The sequence below is a fragment of the Tetrapisispora phaffii genome, chromosome 1 (assembly GCF_000236905.1).
Source record: "Tetrapisispora phaffii CBS 4417 chromosome 1, complete genome".
Classification (NCBI taxonomy): domain Eukaryota; kingdom Fungi; phylum Ascomycota; class Saccharomycetes; order Saccharomycetales; family Saccharomycetaceae; genus Tetrapisispora; species Tetrapisispora phaffii.
The window spans coordinates 108,582-126,640 of NC_016520.1; the positions used below are offsets into that span (position 1 = coordinate 108,582).

General features: G+C 35.4%; 9 protein-coding genes and 1 non-coding gene across 10 annotated transcripts; 5 read left to right on the top strand and 5 right to left on the bottom strand.

Moving 5' to 3' along the window:
• The first annotated feature begins 677 nt into the window (after positions 1 to 677).
• On the top strand, positions 678 to 750 carry TPHA0Atrna10T. Its single transcript has one exon. It is a non-coding gene; the product is annotated as a tRNA-Thr (tRNA).
• A 421-nt stretch (positions 751 to 1,171) lies between these two features.
• On the top strand, positions 1,172 to 1,636 carry HCH1 (Hch1p; the record flags this gene model as incomplete). Its single annotated transcript, XM_003683532.1, has 1 exon — positions 1,172 to 1,636. One exon carries the CDS (start codon positions 1,172 to 1,174, stop codon positions 1,634 to 1,636), a length of 465 nt encoding a protein of 154 aa, XP_003683580.1.
• Positions 1,637 to 2,593: 957 nt separating this feature from the next.
• On the top strand, positions 2,594 to 4,498 carry TPHA0A00620 (sugar porter family MFS transporter; the record flags this gene model as incomplete). The annotated part of the gene is made up of 1 exon (XM_003683533.1): positions 2,594 to 4,498. The coding sequence occupies one exon, from the start codon at positions 2,594 to 2,596 to the stop codon at positions 4,496 to 4,498; it is 1,905 nt and encodes a 634-aa protein (XP_003683581.1).
• A 307-nt stretch (positions 4,499 to 4,805) lies between these two features.
• Positions 4,806 to 5,861, bottom strand: RSM28 (mitochondrial 37S ribosomal protein mS46 RSM28; the record flags this gene model as incomplete). Its single annotated transcript, XM_003683534.1, has 1 exon — positions 4,806 to 5,861. One exon carries the CDS (start codon positions 5,859 to 5,861, stop codon positions 4,806 to 4,808), a length of 1,056 nt encoding a protein of 351 aa, XP_003683582.1.
• Positions 5,862 to 6,460: 599 nt separating this feature from the next.
• On the bottom strand, positions 6,461 to 7,444 carry IZH1 (PAQR-type receptor; the record flags this gene model as incomplete). The annotated part of the gene is made up of 1 exon (XM_003683535.1): positions 6,461 to 7,444. The coding sequence occupies one exon, from the start codon at positions 7,442 to 7,444 to the stop codon at positions 6,461 to 6,463; it is 984 nt and encodes a 327-aa protein (XP_003683583.1).
• Positions 7,445 to 8,408: 964 nt separating this feature from the next.
• SLD5 (DNA replication protein SLD5) lies at positions 8,409 to 9,413 on the bottom strand (the record flags this gene model as incomplete). Its single annotated transcript, XM_003683536.1, has 1 exon — positions 8,409 to 9,413. One exon carries the CDS (start codon positions 9,411 to 9,413, stop codon positions 8,409 to 8,411), a length of 1,005 nt encoding a protein of 334 aa, XP_003683584.1.
• Positions 9,414 to 9,853: 440 nt separating this feature from the next.
• Positions 9,854 to 11,848, top strand: PAC11 (dynein intermediate chain; the record flags this gene model as incomplete). Its single annotated transcript, XM_003683537.1, has 1 exon — positions 9,854 to 11,848. One exon carries the CDS (start codon positions 9,854 to 9,856, stop codon positions 11,846 to 11,848), a length of 1,995 nt encoding a protein of 664 aa, XP_003683585.1.
• Positions 11,849 to 11,926: 78 nt separating this feature from the next.
• Positions 11,927 to 12,898, bottom strand: COQ3 (hexaprenyldihydroxybenzoate methyltransferase; the record flags this gene model as incomplete). Its single annotated transcript, XM_003683538.1, has 1 exon — positions 11,927 to 12,898. The coding sequence occupies one exon, from the start codon at positions 12,896 to 12,898 to the stop codon at positions 11,927 to 11,929; it is 972 nt and encodes a 323-aa protein (XP_003683586.1).
• A 370-nt stretch (positions 12,899 to 13,268) lies between these two features.
• VPS72 (Vps72p) lies at positions 13,269 to 15,635 on the top strand (the record flags this gene model as incomplete). The annotated part of the gene is made up of 1 exon (XM_003683539.1): positions 13,269 to 15,635. One exon carries the CDS (start codon positions 13,269 to 13,271, stop codon positions 15,633 to 15,635), a length of 2,367 nt encoding a protein of 788 aa, XP_003683587.1.
• Positions 15,636 to 15,675: 40 nt separating this feature from the next.
• On the bottom strand, positions 15,676 to 17,844 carry HMI1 (ATP-dependent 3'-5' DNA helicase; the record flags this gene model as incomplete). Its single annotated transcript, XM_003683540.1, has 1 exon — positions 15,676 to 17,844. The coding sequence occupies one exon, from the start codon at positions 17,842 to 17,844 to the stop codon at positions 15,676 to 15,678; it is 2,169 nt and encodes a 722-aa protein (XP_003683588.1).
• Positions 17,845 to 18,059: the final 215 nt, after the last annotated feature.

An 18,059-nucleotide genomic window follows, 5' to 3' on the forward strand; every position in this document is an offset into this window, starting at 1 on the left:
TAGATTTAGTGTTAAATATAACTAATTAAAAGTAGTACTCTAATAGTTGTAATTCATTTGCTTTATTATACTAGTAGTTGTTAGATTATATACTATATAATCAGATTAATCTCTCTGGTCTCTTGGACCTGGATCAATGAATTATTAGTTAATTGATTACCGGGGTTTATATATACATAATATTTCAGTCTACCGTTCTGTCCAACGAGACGACGTCGCCGAGTTGAACACGTACGGCAGGCTGATGGTTCTACAGTACTATTTATGCATTAGGAATTCTGCTATTACATTCTTGCAGGCACTATTGTTTCAGGTTTGCAACAATAATCTCCTAAAGAGGTAATATCTGGTATCGTATAGTCACTTATACGACCAGTCTCATTTCCAACAGACACTAACTTAGACGTTGGTTCTAACCAACATAATCTTGTTTCTCCGCAAATCTAAATATCTAGTATATAATTTAACAACTATTAATATATTAAAGCAATGAATCCAACTATCGAGTAAAAGAGCCTAAAGCATCGATATATAAGTGCAATTCAAACAAAGTACGTAACTCGTGCCTCAGCTAGTTTTAACTGCTTCTCAATGTTAGTGTGATTGATTAAAAATCCCGAGTTACCGTCAAGAACAATTTTCCCTACTATTCCTTATCAGCAGAACAAGATTACAAAGCTTCTATGGCCAAGTTGGTAAGGCGCCACACTAGTAATGTGGAGATCATCAGTTCGACTCTGGTTGGAAGCATATCTTTTTGCTAAATCCTCAAACACACATGCTCAAGTCTCTAATGACAAATCGAAAACCATTCCAACGTTATTACAAATGAGCTTACATCTTAGTACAACCAATATATTTGAACTAATGAATTGGTGGCGTGTTAACAATTACATCGCCCGTGAAGAGAGCGAAATACGAAAAATAGGAAATTCCGGATGTTTTCTTTCTTTTTTGAAAGATTGAAAAATCTGAAAATTGAAAAAAGACCAATTAATAATCAGATTTCATTTAATAGCGCATGGATAGTGGTTCGATGAGATGGCATGGTGAAGAGCCTTCACGATATAGATAGGACACATCTGTTATTTAAACTCATTGGAGTCCAAAAACAAACAACACACAGCTTGACTGATCTTCAGAGAAGACTAAGACGGAAAAAACAAAAAGGATGGTGGTCGTGAACCCTAATAACTGGCATTGGGTGAATAAGAACACCCTAAAATGGAGTGAAGAATATTTCAATGAGACGTTACGGGACTTCGGCGGCAACCTAGACGACACTAAACGTGTTGTGATCACCAACATTGCGAGCGTTAAGGGAGACTCGAATGTATCACAAAGAAAGGGTAAGCCGATCTGCTATTTCGATCTAAACCTTGGCCTGGATGTTGCTATTGTTGACAGCAGCGGAAAGAATGACGTGGAACAAGACAACGACGCACCTGAGATCAGGGGAGTGATATCCATCCCTGAATTCATGCACGATGAAGACGATTTTGAGATCATCGTCAAGGATCTCGACAGAGACCATGCTCTTTTAGTCAACAAAGAGTTCGTCCCACAATTAAGAAAGCTACTCCTAGCATATCAAACTGCACTACTAGAAGAACACTCCAAAGGTCTTCAACAGTAGAAAACCGAACTCGACATGGTGTGTGGTCATATATCCAACATAATGTACGTTGATATACATGGGGACACACAAGTATATACATCTATATACCATTAAATAAAAGCACAATTCACAATTATACACATATACACTACACGGTCTCTTTTGCTTTAGCGCATAAAGGAGAAGGTTAATAATTTCACATGCTCATGAGACAAGGCATAGAAGCCATCTGTTGCTGTTGTTCTTATCACGCTACACTATCGTTTTGTTCCTGACTCCAATTTTTTCATTGGGAAGTCATTCATTCATGCATCAATGTGCCTAACGAAGGCTATGCAATTTTGTTGGAGATAGCAATGCGGTTTTGTGTTGAAATTATATTAAGTCTTTCTATGATCACCACGCTGCTTTCTCCCGTGCGCGACGTCCGACACGTCTCGCACGTTTCGGAAAAATTAAAGTTGGTTCAGCATGTGATATTTTTAATTTCCAATAACAATGTCGACGATCTTTTCCATGTGGCCTTTTTTTTCTTCGAGCGTTCAGTTCGCTCTGCCTCCCCCTCCCTCCCCCGACTTCGTCCAGACGCCGTGTAATGGAATTCTAATTAAAACGCGTCGGAGGAAAAAGCCTCAGTGAAATCCCGGTCCAGACGAAAAAATACACACAAAACATATATACACATTCGCTTGTGCAGCATAATACACAAGAAGAGTCGGGAATTAAAATTTTCTAATTCCCTTCTCGTCAATGAATAATTACTTGTAAATAGTACTATGTGATTAATTCATTCAACATTTTCCATGCACACATACAAATATATATATAAGCAAGTGAGTAAGCAATAAAATGAGTGCAACAGTGTAAATCCTTCATTTTATCTCCAATTTTACCCCAGTTTATTTTTAGTTATATTGCAATCCAACAAGAAAATACACTCAGATAAGACATCAAGTCACGCATTCTCCAACATAGATGTCTCGTAATAGGATCCCCATGTTTAGGGACGAAGACGAGTTAGAAACGAGTGCAGCGTTGCAGAATGGGGAAAGGTTCGATCTGGACACAATCTCCGACTCGCAGAGTCTGCATAACAGGCACTCTTCTGCTGGTGCTGGTGCTAATGGTGCCGGCGGTTCCGGGTCGGCCGAGAGTCTCGGCGGTAACTCACAGGACTCAGACGATAAACTGAAACTCGACGGGATGCACCAGCACGTCTTCAGTCACGAGCTGGATGACGAGCTGCACAACAGCGGCAGCAACGACTACAAAGAGTTCTTGGAGAACAACGACCGTATCCGCATCAAGCCAGTCAACGACGAGGACGACACGTCCGTTATCATCAATTTCAACCAAGGCATCTCTCCTTTCATTGTGATACTGACCTTTGTGGCCTCCATCTCTGGGTTCCTGTTTGGTTACGACACGGGTTACATCTCGTCGGCGTTGATCTCCATCGGAAACGATCTGGACAATAGACCATTGACGTATGGTGATAAGGAATTCATCACTGCTGCGACATCATTGGGTGCCTTGATCTCAAGTATCTTCGCAGGCACAGCTGCCGACGTCTTTGGTAGAAAACCGTGTCTGATGTTCTCCAACTTGATGTTCGTCGTGGGCGCCATCGTCCAGATAACCGCCCACAAGTTTTGGCAGATGACTGCGGGTAGACTAGTCATGGGGTTTGGTGTCGGTATCGGCTCCTTAATCGCCCCGTTGTACATCGGTGAGATTGCCCCAAGAAAGATTAGAGGCAGACTGACGGTCATCAACTCGCTGTGGCTTACAGGTGGTCAATTGATCGCCTACGGCTGTGGTGCCGGTCTTACCAAAGTCAACAACGGTTGGAGGATTCTTGTTGGGTTATCCTTGATCCCAACGGTGGTGCAATTCACTTGTTTCCTGTTCTTACCAGACACTCCAAGATACTACGTCATGAAGGGTGACTACGACATGGCAAACAAAGTTCTGCACAGATCGTACACCGGCACTGCTGATGATGTAATCAATTTAAAGATCGAAGAACTAAAGGAATTGAACACTTCCATCCCAGGGAAGAATCGTATGCACGTCATTTGGAACACCATCAAGATCTTACATACCGAACCCTCCCATTTTAGAGCGCTTATCATTGCATGTGGGTTACAAGGTATCCAACAATTCACAGGTTGGAACTCGCTGCTGTATTTCTCTGGCACAATTTTCGAAACCGTAGGGTTCTCAAATTCGTCGGCCGTCTCCATCATTGTCTCAGGTACCAATTTCATTTTCACTTTAGTGACATTCTTCTGCATCGACAAGATCGGTCGTAGAAAGATCTTACTGATCGGCCTGCCAGGTATGACCGCTGCGTTAGTTGTCTGTTCCATTGCGTTCCATTTCATTGGTATCAAATTCGACGGAAACGACGCGTACGTCGAACACAGTGGCTTCTCAGGATGGGGTATTGTCATCATCGTATTCATCATTGTGTTTGCTGCCTTTTATGCTTTAGGTATCGGTACTGTTCCATGGCAACAAAGTGAACTGTTTCCGCAAAACGTTAGAGGTATTGGTACCTCATATGCCACTGCCACCAACTGGACTGGTTCCTTAGTCATCGCATCTTCATTCTTGACAATGTTGCAGAATATCACTCCGACAGGTACATTCGCATTTTTTGCAGGTCTATCTGCTATCTCCACCGTGTTCATTTACTTGTGTTATCCAGAGCTGTCTGGCTTGGAATTAGAAGAAGTACAATACATTTTGAAAGACGGTTTTAACATCAAGGCCTCGGAGGAATTAGCAAAGAAGAGAAAACAACAAGCAGACAATGTAGATCAAAAGTTACATACTTTGAAATTCGAGCCTACGCAAGAGATCATTGAGGAATAGTCCTTCTCTCATGACATTGATCAACATAAACAAACAACAACAATAATAATGATAAATATATGTATATTCAACACCATCATCTCAATATAACACTAAGTATTTGCACATTTTGTACTGTTTAATTCCTTGACTTAGAAATGAAACAAAATAAAATAGATTAATGATAGTTCTCTCTCTCCTTTTAATTATACACCTATACACTTGCAACTAAAAGTTGAAAAACAATATGTTATGGATTGGGTAGGTTATTTACACGTTACGTTTTAAAATATATTTAAGAATTTTCTTAGTCGGTTTGTAGGAATATTTAATCATGTTGGTTTGATAACTCAGAAATCGGTTTCATTCCAGAACATATATCCAATAATAATGCCTTTGCATTATTTGAGATGTTGGTGTTGTTGAATAAACTGGTTCTCACTATTTCACTGTTACGTTCAAGTTCTTCCAATTTCTTTGCATTATTACTCATCGTAGCAAAATTTTCCTTCGTGTATCTTGGTAAGATGTCGTATTTGCCCAACACTTGCTTTTGTAATTTGTCCTCATTGATGATAATTTCTAAGTTCTTAAATAATCTTTCTTTATCAAGTTTTAAATTGTTCCCACCCTTGTATGATCCCACGTTGGATGCATAATTGCAAGTTAGGGAGTTGTTTTTCTTGCCAAAACCAAGGTTGATAGAAGAAACGATAGGGAACGAATTTTCTTTCAATGTCTCTACAGCACAAGAAATCAACCTGGAGTCCCTAGAATGAGATAGCATTGGTTGATATCTCAATAATGAATGTAGAGTGGTCTCTTGCGGAACATAGTTCGTGGTGGCTGGCGTGATCTTTCTATTGATACGAGACACGATACTGGTATCGTTTTTTTGTGATTTCAACGATAAACGTGGAACATGTCTTTTCAATCTACTCGACCTGTTTCTTTCGGCAGGTTTATCTTTGTTGTAATGTCTCAACTTGTTTCCAGAACTAGAAAATTCATCTAATAATTGTTCATTCTCACTGAACACCTTCTTAAAACCACTGTCAGCACTTTTCCTACTGAATTGGGTTTGTTCTATCATCGAATTGAAAGCATTCTCCTTCGTGCTTGTAAGAACAGCTTGCGGTTTAACAGCAGACTGTTCCCTGTTATCGGGCTTACGATTAAATCTCCTGTTGTTTTTGTCATTTCTGTTTCTAGATCCAGCGAACTTTCTTGGTATGTTCCCTCCAGTCAAATTCTTCAACTTAGAAACATTTGCTTTAGCAGCAGTTGCATTCTTGGCTCTCTCTAAAATCTGCTGTAAAAAATCATTGGTTACACCTCCGCTAGGATTGCTATAAAAACGACGGCCCACAAAGTTACGCAGCATCGTCCAATTCTCGTTGCACAAATTTTAAAAATGGAAGCTAGTCCAATTGACTTGATAATGAAACTCAGATAACCAACCAAATGCAAGCTAATTTCAGGTTCAATCATATTTTATACCATCATTACAATCAATAACAAATTACTCCTGGTGTCTTATATCTTCATTTTATTTCTTAAAGTTTCAACTCCGTCATATTAAAACCCTTGTATGCGGGTAAGCCAACACAATGCTATATGGTCAATGTCGTTAAAGAGACTAATCACATTCTAATTAGTGATATATCATGGTGATACACCATAAAACATGCATAAAACCATGAGCAAATAAATGGATGTTGGTAATAGATAGAAGATTGCATCACATTATCTTTAATATCCGACCATCTTCTCTAGCAATGAGTTCAACTTCAAATCGCATGCTCAAAACTCGTTATTATATATGGCATAATCTAGTGTATTGTATTGTTAAATATATAATATTATCTTATTGATATATACTAGATGGTTAATGACACTATTGTGCATTGGCAAAATTACCTTGAATGAAAAAAAAAGAAACATAAAGGGCGAACGTAGTGACTTGTATGTGCTTTCATTATATTATTGAATAGCAGTCTCGATGACGTTTAAGCTTTTATGCATGAACTCATAGGATCCAATGACAGCCTTGAGATGGAATAAGGAACCTATTACTACCATCACGTGGAAGATCTGATGAGATGAGCCCACTAAATCAAATCTACCTGGTGCGAAGATTTCGGGTATTCTGTAACCGTATAATAGGGCACCTACCACATAAAAGAAGGTTTCCCACCCAACAAATCTTAATTGAATTCTGTTTATGACTTCAACGTAATCGAACTTTATCAAACCGGTGCAGATTGGGATGACTGCACTTGTTGCAAAAACAACAAAGAAACCAGCTCTTATTGGCCTGAAGTTCTTTGCATTGAATCTTTCGTCCAGGACACATACTGTGCATATAGTGGCCAATATTAAAGTAATCAATGTAAATACTTTGAAGTATATGAAATGGTCGAAGTAACCGTAGTAAAGTAAAGAAATTAAAGAACACGATATCAAACAAATGATACCGACATAATCGATTTTACTCCAGAAATTTGATTGATCCTCCGAATGTTGTTTCAAACAATGGAAACAGCTGCTTCCTACTAAACAGATAAACGCACCTAATAAATAGAAATCGATCACTATGTAATCCATTATTGTTGTTGATGGGAACGAAGGAACCACCAATAAATCCGTGTAAAATAGCAACATAATAAAATAAACCAACCCTGGAATCAAATGTGTGTAGATATTAATGGACTCATTGTGGAAATAACTCAACGAATGGAAACATTTGAACCATGAGTTTGTCTCACGAACATATCCTTGTATTATCAGTTCATTATCCTTTTGCCATTCTGGCAGCTCATGGAAACTATATAATTTCTTAGAATATGTCTCCACAATCTCCGTAGACTCCAACAGTACAGTACCATTCTTCGAGACTGAAAACCTTCTTCTACTCAGCTTTGAGCTTTGCTCTTCACCTCTGTGAACAGTGTTAATATTTACCATAATCAATGCGATAATTTCTCAAAACTATGATGTTTTAATCCAAATAACACCAAAACAAACACAAATTAAACCACTACTGCTGATATGCCTATCTGTGGATACAAGTTATAGGATATGTTAACTTTAGATACTATTATAACCCATTTATTTTATATTTAAACAATGGTTTAAATACAACGATGTTTAATTAATTTCAGTTTTGCAACGAAATAGCAAGTTTGCTGTGAATTATATACAGTAAAGAAGTAACGATAAAGGCAATAAAAGCTAAAATACAAGACAAGTTATATATATTGGAATATTATAGAGTAGAATATACACTTTACAATGTCATAAGAAGCGGTAGGAATAAGAGTAGGAGGGGCTGGGATGTTCCTATGGTTTTGGTGTTCTTGAAATCAGAGATTATAACGATTTTCTTCCAACGCAGGGTCTAATCTGCTCAGAAGTCTAACGTCTGAAAAGTATCGTATTGAATATCATCATATATATAGTCCATTACGTTGCCATTATAGATTTTGGCATATACTTATACCATATACAACCATATGCAACGAAAGTTTAGAACCAAAACACCAAAAAAACTCATAAAGAAACAACCATCGAGTGTTTCCCAAGTTACTAACGCTTCAACTATTGATACAGAAAATATTAGCATTAAGTAACTACAAATTCTTGTTTTATAATATTAAATGCTTGGGAATGAATGAAATGTTCACTTTCGTTGTTGACCTCTGTTTATATACAAGTTGAGAAAGAGAACAAAAAATTTTTTTCATCGAAATTCAAGTTATTGAAGTTGAATAGGGCAGCTTTTTTGGATTATACTTGAGTGTTGTCTCTAGGGCAACCGTCTACTTTTCTTATGGATCTATCCATTAAACTAAGCTATTCATTCTATAATACTTGATTTATATATTTAAGTGGTGTACTGACTTTGCCGTTTTTATTCTTAGACATAGGTCTAAATCAATTGAACTTTACTGTCTACTAGTAATTGGCGTACTGAATCGTAACGCATGACATATATACCTCCTAGGGACATCTCGACTTCTTCATCTAGATCATCAATTGTCACGGTGTAGCAGTGTTTACCAAACTCGTTTTTGGTCAAACCTAACTCGGAAGTGCCTTCCAAACCAAGTTGATCAATGTCAACTTCTTTCACATATACAAAGACAAATTTCTTCCAGTCAGGAAAGTCTATCATCGAAACACTACCTTCTGTGTCATCTATTGTTTGCAACTCAACTGGAAGGTTTTTCAATATTGAATTGTTGAATAACTTCAATGTAATGTTAAAATGACGTTCGTGATATAGCTTTTCGTCATCCGATAATAAAATATCATACTCTACTTCTGATGCATCCATTACTTGTCTTAGATAAAGTGAAAACCTATCGATTTTATGTAATCTGCATCGCAGCAAGCTTCTTATAACAAACTTAACTCTCTCTATCTCCGCTTCCATGCACAATAACGGTAGTTTATTGTTGTTATTGTTGTTATTATCAATGTTACTATTCCCATAAATATCATCTTCATTTTCTGCACTTGGTCTTCCATTATTCGAACTATAGGTTGAAGCGTTGAGTGTGTCTTCTAGAAACCCCATTGAGATATTTTCGATGGTCTCCATCTGGCTTTGAATACGTTTCATCATTCTCCCAATAAGAAGTTGCGGGTACGGCAGAAGTTCTGGGGCACACCTTTCATTCCTCCATACTCTCATCAATTCTTCAAAATCTCTTGTAGCAGAGAAATGTTGGCGCTGTGGCTGTCTATTCACAAGGGCTCGTGCTTCTTTGTTACCAACATCCCTCTGCATCCCATCCTTCTCCTGATAATTTTCTGAAGAGTTGAACTTAGTCGTATTTCCACCATCACTGCTCAAACTGATACCCAACTCATCAACTACTGTCGTATCTCTATCAAGTTCAGCTAAAATATCGTTAATATCAATGTTCATGCTAATAATTATCGATCTGTCTTCTTCTTCTTTTTCAATATGCACCCAATGTGTTCACTACCTGTTGAAACCTGCACCTATCTATCACTATAGACACTTCTTCACACCACAACAGGAATATAGAGAGTAACAACTGGACTCTAACTTTTTATAACTCTCCAATGAACTGTTTCTTAGAATGTACTTAACCTTCTCAACATTATGTTTCACTTCTAATTAATACGCGTCGGGACATTTGGCGTAAGGCTCATCGAGATTCACCGTAGTTGGTTTTAAGACAGGGTTTTTATAAGTTATTGATGGGGGTGATGAATGTACTTTAGAAGCACTACTGAGTAACTTCTATGCTTCAGCTTCTAGTGGCTGAGTAATTGTGAAAAGTTTGGTTTGTTTTCGTTGGTATTTAACCGACTTAAGGGTCTCAAAGACACTCAGTCGCCATGGATCGTTTGAAAGAGTTGGAGAAAAAGAGGAAGCAGCTGCAAGAGCTACGAGAGAGGAGAAAGGATGCGCATAATGCAACATTATTGAATAAATTACAGGAACATAAGCAAACAGAGAATACGAGAAGTACAGCGGTAGAGATGGTCACTATCTCGGTCCAGACAGAGTCGATCGACAGCTCCATGGAATCTATGACTGTAGGCCATGATTCCAGTCAATTAAGTAAGGAAAAAGGGGAGCTTATTACATTTGATAAGAGTATCCAAACTGACTCTTATCATGAGTTTGAAGTAAAGGAACCCATCGATCTTACTAAGAACCAGATTGGCGAAAGTCAAGAGGAATTGATGGAACTTGATGCCAATGTTCAAAATGATATAGAAAAATACGATTCCAAGAGTCTAAAAGATATTGAATATTTATACCCAATGTTGATGAAAACCGACTATAAACAAAATACAGATCAGTTAACCTTTTCTATAATAGAGTTAATGGATAGCATGAATAATGAATCCGTTACCAATAAAATCAACCAAAATGCGATTGACATTAGAAATGGCGATTCATTAAAATTTATTAATAAAATTGAGTCTCAGATACCGAAAGCAGATAGTCAAATTTTGAATAGCATAGCCATTGACAGCTATGGACCATTATTAGCAGTGCTTTACGTTTGCAAACCAATGATGAATGGGAGTCTATCTAGTATCACCTCATCTTATGTTGAGGTCCATGATTATCATAAAAGCATTTTAATAGATAGAGTAGAGTTTCAAGGCCAATCCTTAGTAACTTGCAAGTTCCTTCGTAAACGATCCCATTCAAAAGTCACATCTTTGTTGTTGACTGCTCTCAGTGGGAAGATATACTTATACGAAATAAAAGCAGTAACATCAACGGAATTAGATATGCCAGTAACTAAGGTAAAGTTTCAAAGAAATATAATATACAAAAATTATCACTATGCACCAGTCTATGCGATTTTTGAATACAATTACGAGACTAATAAATTTTCATCCTTTAGTGATGACAGATTTTTGAGCATAAGTAATGTTGGCGCATTGAATGAAATATCTTCCTTAGATTTAAGCTTATATGTGGATAATTCACCTGTTAGCCAATGCTTACATAATATTATAATACAACCACCTCGAAGAGCTGCATTGATCAGTTATACAGGTCCAAACAAAAATCTATCAGATGAATTAATTGACAATGACGATTACGAATCAGATACATCATCTACTGAAGATGAAACTAGAAGGAAATTCAAAAATAAGTCACATAAGGAAATAACGCAAGAGATCTTTCTTCGTAATTTACAGAAAGTGAGTCTATACTCAAAATTGACTGTATTGAAAATGGCTGTCTCCATTGGAAATGAAAACTTCATATATGTTGGTACAGAAGATGGTGGAATCTATAAATTATCACTAAATGATATCAAAGATGATAAATTAACCGTATCATTATTCAATAATAATTTTTTACCAGTGGAAGATGATACATCCTTTGAATACCTCTTTCACTCTAGTCCCGTTACATCTCTGACTATAAATAAAAGCAACTATCTGCTCTCGACATCTTTAGACTGGACCTGCAAACTTTGGGATACTATTACTGATATGGCAATTGGTAAATATAATTTTAATGCTCCTGTCCTACAAGGAGAATGGATATATCCAAATTCAACTAACCGCTCTTCTATCTTTACAGCTTGCATTTCTTGGCAAGAATTTACAATTTTAAAGTGGGATTTGAAAAAGTCACCATTTACCAATACTGATAATATGACATTTATCAAAACAGAACTCTCTAAGCAACCAGAAGTTATTTTACGGATTACAAATGAGCTGGTTTCATTTGAATATTTTACAAATTTTAAATTAATTAATAACAATGAAAGTGACAATGATGGATTAGGTGTCATACTTGGGGGTGATAAAAACTACGTAAGTATATATAATATCCTTCTTTTTTCAGTAGATTAATATTATAGACATGTTGAACGATATTTATATCTGCAGATATACAATTTTTAATTTATAATAGCTTGCAATTGGATATATTTACTGTATTTTGCGTAGCGCAATAAAATAGTTTCCGATATTGGAATAATCGTGCTCCAGCCAGCCTTTAGTTGGAACATACATAGTACCTTTTACATCTAATAATTCAAATCTTCCTGCTTCATTGTGTTTAAACCATTCTAGGATTTCAGCTGAATTAATATATTTGCTTAAATGATGGGTTCCCTTTGGAACAATTTTCAACACGTATTCTCCCATGAAGATAGTTGTAAACCATGAAATTAAATCCCTATTTATAGTACTAATAAAAAGAAGACCATTTGTGTCAACCTTATTCCATGCATGACGTAGAATTTCACTTGGAACTTCTACATGTTCCAACATTTCGAAACAAGTGACAATATCGAACTTGCCTTCCACTTTATCTAAAGGTTTGACGCTGTATAAAATTTTCTTTTGGATAGCAGGGTCGTACTTCAAATGATCTTTTGCAATTTTAATGACATCAGAAGTTAGATCAATACCCTCTACCCTATCTACATAAGGTAACCTGGCCATAGATTCAGTGAGAATTCCACCACCACATCCGATATCTAAGACGGTCTTCTTAGAGATTTCCAATTTTTTGTTTACCTCAATGCTTAACTCATCTTGTATATTTTTGGATATATATTCAGGTACAAACTCTGCATAGTTAAACCCAGGCACATATGTGTCTGGATTAGTTACATTGATCGTCTTATTAATCGTGCGCTGAATAAAATCCATTCTTGCCAAATTCAGTAAATGCAAAATCCTTTGTGAATTGTTTGTATCCCACCAACTTGGTGCCAATTCTTTGAAGTGATGGGCTTCATCTTCAGAAATAGAAGTATCATTATTTTCCTTCAATAAATTATTTTTAACAGAAAAGTTTCTGTTTCTTCTAATATTTGAAGTGTACGAGGATTGTAAACCCTTGGACGACCTTAGGGGTCTCAAATAGCCACGGCTATTATAAATCGATTGCATTTTTAAATCCAATTGATAGCCTTATTTGATTAGGTATCTTTATAGACCACCAACTTGTTATTCCAATTACAGGTATACACTTATACTGTCATTTAAGTATATTATTTAATCATAATTTATCTTTCTTTTTAGCAGCACATTTTTCGAATCCAAAAAGCCCTTAGTTTCGTTTAAAACTTGCGAAACGACAAACTTATAATAACAAAAGTGTAAATAATAATGAATATGAGTTAAGTTGTATAACCGATGGACTTCAGTTATTACGACCATTGGTATTGTTTGGTGAACGCATATATTTGAAGGCATCTGCCTATATTGACATATTTCCTGTATATAAAGTAGAAAAACATCGGAGAAACAAGTTATCAAGATGAGTGATGAGCTTAACTCCAGCGAGAGTGAAGTTGAATACATCATGGCTAGCAGAAAGCAGCGTTCAAATGCTGGTAATAGGATGAAACATTTGCTAGAGCAAGAGTTAGAGGGTATGCGCTTGAAAACTAATGACATGGATGAAGATGAAATTGATTTATTATTTGCTGAAGACGATGAAGACGACGAATTTGAATATAACTCTAATGAGGAAGAAGGGGAAGAAGAAGAAGGTAGAGAAAATGATGAGAAACCTGTAAAGAAAGGAGAATCTTTTCAGCACCAGGAAGTAAAAGCTATTGAGAAAGAAGAAACTATTGGTGACAATGAAGAAAATGTTGATGATGATTTAATGCTTACTGAATCAGATGAGGAAAACTCCGACAATGATGATGATAACTCAGGAGAGGAAGCTTTACAAAAGCAAGAGAGACTAAGGTTGAAGTTAAAAAGGAAACGTGCTAAGAGGGTTCCTATAATACGGAAAAGAGTAGATGAAGCGAGATTGAACAACCTTCAAGATAAAGAAGAAGATACCAAGAGGAAAAGAAGAAAGAAATATGCCAGCCACCTTAATGCTGAGAGTTTGTTACAAGCTGAGAGACGTACCTCTAAAAGATCATCCGTGATAGAAAACAAAATGAAAGTATATGAAAAATTATCGAAAGCTGAAGAGAAACGTAAATTCATTCAAGGAAGAATGCAGGAAAATCGTGAAAAAACTCAAGAACTTATTTTGACTCAAGCTGATAGATTGAAGATGGCAGAAGAAACTGAAGAATTGAATCTAAAAAGTTTAAATAAATATAAGGAGCAAGAAGTACATAAAAAACAATCAAGGTTAGCCCTGCAGCAACGTCAAAAACAAAAATTTAAAAATGGTGAAATAGTTATTCAAATCTTGTCTCAATTTACACATGTATCTCCAATTATGGAAGTGGAGGACAAAAAATATTGGGATGAAGAGGTCAGCAAAAGAGAGAAAAAAGAGCGAAAAACAAAGAGAAAATATACACGAAGGAAAGGAAAACAAGATGCACTTATATCCCATGACAGTTCAGAAAATATAAAGTCCAATGCGCTAGAAAATATACAAGAAAAATCTGTTATGGATGAAGAAACCCCAACTGAAATAAAAGGAATAGATGGAATGAATGTTATGCAAAGGGACAATGAACAATCAGATAAAATGATACACGAAAATTCAACTTCCAAAACAGATATTGCACTTGAGGGCCAGAATAATGATGAAAATGCCACTTTCATCACAGTCGGTTCTGCCACAGTTATAACTGAGGAGTTTAAAACTGATGGTGATACTCAAATAGTATCTAATAATGCATCGAATTTTGAAGACTCAGGAAAACTTGAAAACATTACTAATGAAAAAACCAATCTAATGTCAAATGATAATAGAATCTCAGATCAAGATACTGTGGTGGAAAAAATTAAAAAGGACAAATTGCTAGAAGAAAATTTGAATGCAATTGATATCGATACTTTAAAAGAAGATGACGGATCAAGCATTAAATCAAATAATCAACCAAGTACTGCTGGTGAGAGTTGTAATGTAGATGATGAGAAGCTAGAAACCTATGAACAGGTGGATAGGCACGAACAGGATGCAAATGATGCTGCCAATGACATAAACGGAGATAAAAAAACCGATCAAGTAGAATTAATTAATTCAGAGGTTACGGAATCGTCATTAGATACACTTGCTCATGAAACTAAAGATATTTCTGCTTCAACTGAGATAGAAAGTCTAATAGTTTATGAGGGACCATCACAGCTGGTAAGTAAAAATTTGGTAACCGTGTATATATTTCCGGATGAACAACCAAAAGCACAACTAGAGAGTTTACTTTTTAACAGTAATCGAAACACCAGATCGCTTCAAAATTCTGATGAAATGGAGCAAATCTGCAGAATTACAAATCCTAAGGAAGTAAATGACAGTGCCTTATTTTCTTCTATTATACCTGATTTATCTTTTCTGAGCTCATACCCTTCTTTTGGAGAATATGATAAAAAGATAGTGCTGGATACAAATACTGAATCAAACAATGATAAAGAAATTGAAATTAACACCTTACCTCCCTCCGGTGTTCTTCTTTCAAATGGTGTCAGGAAGAAGTGCCCTATCTCTAATAAAGGATGCAAATATTTTGATCCAAAGAATGGTGTACCATATTCTGATGTGGATTCTTATAAAATTATTCAAGAACTACAAGATCCAATTGGTCCTAAAGGAACCGAAGAAACACCTCGTCCACGGTTTTATTGGTATGGCTTTGGGAATGGTGGTATATATTTAGATATGAATCAAAGACATGCAAATGGCGTACCTGATGGATTTAACTAATGAATATAAACTATGTATCTGTTATTAGTAATGACATTTTCTATCTAGATAAAACTCTTAATGTCCTACGTGTAGCTTTTAACGCATTTATAGAAAAATTTCTAATTTGTTGCGAGTTGAAACCGTATTTCTGTTGAATTGTTCTATATTTTTCAGTATAAGCTCCTGGCTGATATCTTCGTGAAACGTCTTTATTATAAAACTTCCAAAAAGAAGAATTTGTTAATATTGGATTAGTAGTTGCAGTAGCCTTTATATTATAATGCCTGATATTGATCATATATAGTAAATTTCTTGCTCTTGTAGCGGCTACGTATAATGTATTCTTATCAATCGGTAATTTATGAGTTTGTAAATCGCCTACTACAAATGCTATAGGATATTCTAATCCTTTTGCGCAATGAATTGTAGATAAATTAACCATATTTTCCTTGCTCCTAAGAGTTGGATAACGCTCATGTGTCACAATTGTTTGGTCACGGTAGGATTGGAGGAACCACTTCAGCAAGGACATATCATCGTCTTTTGTTGCGGCACAATTTTTTAATACACGAGAGAATTCATATAGATTTTCCTTAAACAATTCCTTCTGTTGGTCATTTTCAAATTCGAAAATACCAGTGTTTAATTTATATGCAATATTAGTAATATTCTCCAACAACTCATGTGCTGAATTAAGATTATTTAACACCTTTTCTTCAATAATTGGATTAAATAATTTAACAAATTCAATAATTTTATTTTTTGTAGTATTATTTACAGGTAATGATTCGGAAGATCCTTGGCTTATATAATGCCAGAGAGAACAGTTGTTTTTTTGTGCACCTTCAAACAAGTTCTTTATTGATATTTTACCAATCCCTTTTACATGATTGAGCATGATAATTGTGCTAAAATCACTTTTCAATATTGAATATTCCTCGACCTCATCCATTGATGAATCTTCAGTCAATGAATAAACTAACTTTGTGATATCCAACAAGCATTGAATTGCCGAGTTTTTAATCCAATCAGGATTGGAAGACAAGCATTTTGTTTCAATTCCATAGAGTGACAAAAAATTATTGATGATGTCTAACTTTGCATTAGTTCTTGTCATTATTATTAAATCCGATAATTTCGCACCACATGAAACCAACTTACAAATTTCTGAAACAATATACTCTAGTTCTTGAAGAATATTATCAGTGTACTCAACAATTGGTTCAATACTTGCATAAGATTTTGGAGCATTCGACAAAATATTGTCCTTTGAAATCTGTTTCCCATCCAATAAGATTTTCTTTGATAGTTCAACAATCTCTGCACTACTACGAAAATTTTCTTGCAGTTTAAGCAGTTTAAGATTTTCTTTGCCATTGCATTCCTCTAATATTTTCATTACCTTAGCGTTAGACCCCAAAAATTCATAAATACTTTGATTATCATCACCATACAATTCTAATTGTTTGTTTTTGCAAATTGGTATCAGAAACTTCAATAACGATGGATATAAGTCTTGAAATTCATCAATGATTACAATCTTGTAGTTATTTAATAGATGATATGTAAATTGGTTCTCAATTCCGACATCAGCAATATCTTTTTCATTACCTTTTTCCTTCAAAATCTTTGATGCTTGAATAATTAAATCATTATGAGTAAAAACATTGTTATTATTCATTATTTTTGCAATTTCTGTCAGTTCACCTTTAATTTTATTACTGGATATTTTATAATCATCATATAATTTTTCAAATTGTTTTGTTGCATATAGTGATGATGGTTTAATGCTGTGCTTTGACCAAAATTCTGTTGATATTAAATTCTGTAGACCTCTCCAACCACTATCATCTATCACGTTTATAGTACCAAAATATTCAGTAAGTACTCGATTTGCCAAACTATGTATGGTAGAAACACTAATGTCCTTAACCAGGTCAGCAATTTGAAACTCTCTATCAACTTTATCGGCATCATTCAAACCATTTTCCCTTTCTAAAGATTCAAAAGTATCTAGTAGCTTGTCAGTTATGTTTTCCACACTTTTATTTGTCAATGATAATATTAGAATCTCACTAGGATCAACTATTTTATTTTTAATTAAATGATAAACCCTATTAAGACACGTTGTTGTCTTACCTGAACCTGGACCAGCCACGACCTTCAGAGTAGTATTCGCTTGATAAGGAAACTGGACAACCACTTCCTGTGAGTTAGTCAATTTCATATACTTAATTATCTTGCATGATAGCTTAGCTATTTTATTGATATGGTAATTATATATATGAATAGTTTCTAATTTTATTCTCGTCGATATTTTGTATATAAATGGATATTCATTTAATAATTTTAGAACATTCGGCTTGCAAGAACATGTTGATCTTCAACTATGTCTGAGATCCAGATGAAGGAAAGTGATTTTATTTAGTTATTATTGATAAG